Source organism: Akebia trifoliata, chromosome 15, assembly GCF_017979445.1.
Source record: "Akebia trifoliata isolate Shusen 1 chromosome 15, ASM1797944v1, whole genome shotgun sequence".
NCBI classification, from domain to species: Eukaryota; Viridiplantae; Streptophyta; class Magnoliopsida; order Ranunculales; family Lardizabalaceae; genus Akebia; species Akebia trifoliata.
Window position 1 is genome coordinate 18896601 of NC_141389.1, and position 4088 is coordinate 18900688.

The window sequence follows — 4088 nt, forward strand, 5'->3', positions numbered from 1 at the left end:
TGGGTTAGTCAATTGAGTTTGCCACAGTCAGATTATCACGATTCTTGGAATAAAGAACAGTGGGCTTTGCATGGTTTCAAACAAGCTGTTTCAACCTAAAATCTGTTTTGTCTTTGAATTGTGAGTAAATTTACAGGAGTGGACTGCACATTTTGTTATTTGAATTAGGGCTGGAGTGGGGAGAATGCCCTTATCTCGGGGTTTCCTAGGCAACAACCTGACTTGATTTTTTTGGGGATATTTGTTTTGAGAAATATGTATATCTTCCTTTTTTAAGGTAAACTTTAGTATTGGATTTTCCATGATGTGTCAGCAGGCTTTGGGACTTTGTGCTATCTTTTTTAGTCTATATGGTCCTTATTAGGGGTGAACTATGCTTTTTTTTTTTTTTTTTGATAATGGGGGCATCCGGACTTACGTCAGACAAGGAGGGGGGGGGGGGGGGGGGGCGAGCTGGGCCAGAACCAAGGCATATGGGACCCTCCCCCAGGCACGTGCAACGCCCGCTTACACGCAACAGGTAAGTGAGGGAAAGCCCTCGCGGGTGGACCCGAGGAACTATTGCGTATACTGTGTATTGAACACACAACCTACGGACTCTCACTGCTTATTGGATTCGAAATTGCCATTGAGCCACCCCCTCGGGGTTAGTGGCGAACCATATATCTCTTCTATCAAGGCATTGCCCTTTCTCATTGGGAAATTGGTACCATTCTCTATCCTCGTTCAAAATTTCTTGGGTCACTTTTCCATTCACGGCACTCGGTGGCGTTCTTCTCAAAGGAAAAGAGCTTGTACAATACGACCCCATTCGTTTTCGTTGGATTTACCTTTGAAGGGAAAGAGGGCCCAATTCAACCAGTGATTACTAATGCTATGTGGTTTCTTTTCTTTTGGAACACGGCCTTCTAAGAATTTTGAATAACTTTTCTTTGAGGATTTTATTTTTAAGTGAGATGGAATTTGTGGTGGGATCCAACAGGGAATAGTATATTGATTAGATCATTTGTTTTTCATTTCTTCTTTCTTGTTTTTGTTTTGTTTTCTAGTAGGTTGGTCAATCAACCACCTTTTCATTTCAATAAATAAGTTATTTATCTATCAACAACAGCCACACAAAAAAAAAAAAAAAACTTCATTTTGGCCTTTCCACCCAACAATAATTTTTAAAAAAGGGTGTTTTTCATTAAACATCTCAATCAAGTTTTCATTATTTCATAATCTTCTAAGGTTATTCCTACATTCTTCTAAAGTTGCTGATTTCTGTTTTTGTCTTTCTGCTCATCCAACTCAGCATCCTCATCCCACCTTTAACCATAAAGCATAGCTCCCCTTAATTTGATTGGTATGCTTTGGTCACATCCACCAACTGTTTTTTATATAAAAAGAATAGAAAGAAATTAAATGCAAAATATGATACATGTATCATATATTTTGGATTAAAAGTGATTAGCTTATCAAGTCTGACTTGAACAGGTATTTTTGATAAGCAGCGAAGGAACAAAATTGTTTTGATAAAGAACATCGTAAACAATAACATCTATGCACTAATTACATACAAAATACTGTGTTAGGTACACTATTCACTCTCTAGTCCCAAATAGGACTGCTATGAAACCAACTAAACAACCAAACTGATTAAAGTGTTATATATGATCCCCAGAATGGCCACATTGATATACTATTTGCATTTAATTTTGGAATCCTTCAAGCTTGAGATGTTGCACTCATGCTTTCAAGAGCAATCGCACTGCACTCTACTTGCTTCAATAGAACTCCATATATTTTGTTTCTCACCCTCCCACACAATTCTATTTCTTCATCTTCTAAAATTGGGCTATCTTCGCTTCCATCCTTAATCAAATTACCCTCTTTGCCGATGATCACATCTAACCAAGCATCAACTCTCTTAATCTGACACATTACACCAGCAATCTCGGAGTCGGACGCAGTGGAAATCGTTTCACTCGAAATTCCATCTAAGAATTTTTCAATATAAGTCAAAAACCATTTCCTACATTCACCCTGCAAGTTATTCGCCAGTCAGCAGATGCATATAAACTACTTCCCTTCACCCAATCTGTCGGATTGTCCTTTAACGTTGTCAGTCCAAATCCGATCTCACCATTTTTCCTTTGTTTACTAATAGTACAAGCACCCTTTGGTTTACTACATTGAGTGGTGGGATTTTTCTTAGCTGTGTTGAAGGCCTCAACAGATTGAGTGATTGATTTGTTTGGGGCAGAGAACGGGGAAAGATCTGTTGCCAAAGCTGCTTTGATCCATGAAGCAGCACATTTCTTCTTTCCATCGCGAGTTTCACTATTTCCTTTATTGAGCCTGGATTAATTGAATTAGTATCAGATGTTCTAAGAGGGCTAATATTTGCTAATGACTGCACTATCAATCTAGAGTGGGTAAGGTCATCATGGAAATCCAAAAATCTATCAACCATAGGTTGTGGATTGTCCTCCTCGCAGGACTGTATCTCCGAGTACGTGCTGAAAAGCAAATAATATAGACAGATGCATAAGTAACAAGAGGAGGTGGACCATTTGGTGTAGTAGAAGTCAAGAAGAAAACAATTTAGTTTATTATCTGTTTCGGGAAATAATCTGTTCCCCCCAATGTTATTAAACCAAGTACCATTTGTTTGGTGTAACATGTAGTCTTCATTATGATGTAACCTGCTTTAGTTTATAGCTATTTAAGCCTAATACAATTCATTTGAATTTGCATCATGTCACATGTAAATTTAATGAAACATCTATTCTAGCCAAGATTTTTACAGTAAGATTTGTTACAATATGCCATACATACATTTTTGTTGCCAAAACAAGAAAATGGTTTGAAGTTACAAATAAAACAAATAATATGTTGTGAGATATCAGAATTCCTAAGTTAGGTTTGGGCTTCAAGAGGCTAATTCAGAAGCACAAGGGGCTTTTTCGTAGTTTAGGGTTTTGCAAGTTTTTAATTTTATTGTTGTTCCTCCCTGAGATTTTTCGGTTGGAATCTTTATCATTGATAGTGGATTGTTCTCCCTCTCCATGGACGTAGGCGATTTGCCAAACCACGTAAATCCTGTGTTCTTTGTGTATAGTTCTTGTTATGCTTCAGCACAACATAATATAATAAGAAACAAGAAAATATTTGACACTTAAATACCGCATATGGTATACCTTCACCCACCTCAAGCATTGAATCAATCTCTCTGCGGCAGATGCCTCTTGCAAAGCTTCCACAGCAGCGAGTAGAGCCACATCTCTATGATGCAAGACCTCCTGCAACACACGTAACCAAAGACATGAACTTCTTGACAAAGTAGAGGACCGACAAACGATTCTATATAAATAATTAATGACTTGGACTAATATACCACCTTGCCAAGCTGCACTAAGCTTGATGGGAGTGAACCTCATAAAGCCTTGGTTTCCGTTCATTTTCTATTACTAACAGAACTGAAACGTTTTGTTGGGCAAGAGCTCTCATGATTCTCAGTCAATGCACGTATCCTTTGCTTGATAGAACTTCGTAATAAGATTGTAAAAACTGATTCTTTCTTATTGATTAATCAATCGTATAAATACATTAGAAGATAACAAAAAATGGTTGAACATCCTACTAACTAGGAAGGTTACAAACTGAATCCTATATCTATGGATGACAACTAATTACAATTAAATACATTTGAATAATACAATTTAATAAGAAAGACTAAGTCTAGCAGTTGAGAACAGCTGATTATCTCACAATTGATTATCTCTATTATGCCCCCTCAGGATGGAGCTCAGGAGAGAAGTCCAATCTTGTGTTTAAGTTGTAGAAAACGTTGGCATGGAAGTGGCTTGGTAAGGGCATCAGCAAGTTGATCTTCAGAAGAGACAGGAGCTACACGTAGAGCACCATTTTGAACTTGATCCCGGATAAAATGAAAATCTATTGCAACATGCTTCATTCGGGAATGAAAAATTGGATTGGAACATAGCTGAGTTGCTCCAATATTATCACAATAAATGATACGGTAGGAGGGAAGCAAAATACCAAGTTAGTCAAGAGAGAACAAATGAAATTAAGTTTAGCAGCTA

The 4088-nt window shown here is 37.5% G+C and overlaps 1 protein-coding gene across 1 annotated transcript; it reads right to left on the reverse strand.

Moving 5' to 3' along the window:
• Positions 1–1707: 1707 nt before the first annotated feature.
• LOC147384499 (protein CORTICAL MICROTUBULE DISORDERING 6-like) lies at positions 1708–3492 on the reverse strand. The gene is made up of 4 exons (XM_086424943.1): positions 3418–3492; positions 3169–3284; positions 2126–2501; positions 1708–2025 (listed from the first exon to the last, which is right to left on the reverse strand). Exons 1-4 carry the CDS (start codon positions 3490–3492, stop codon positions 1708–1710), a joined length of 885 nt encoding a protein of 294 aa, XP_086281069.1.
• Positions 3493–4088: the final 596 nt, after the last annotated feature.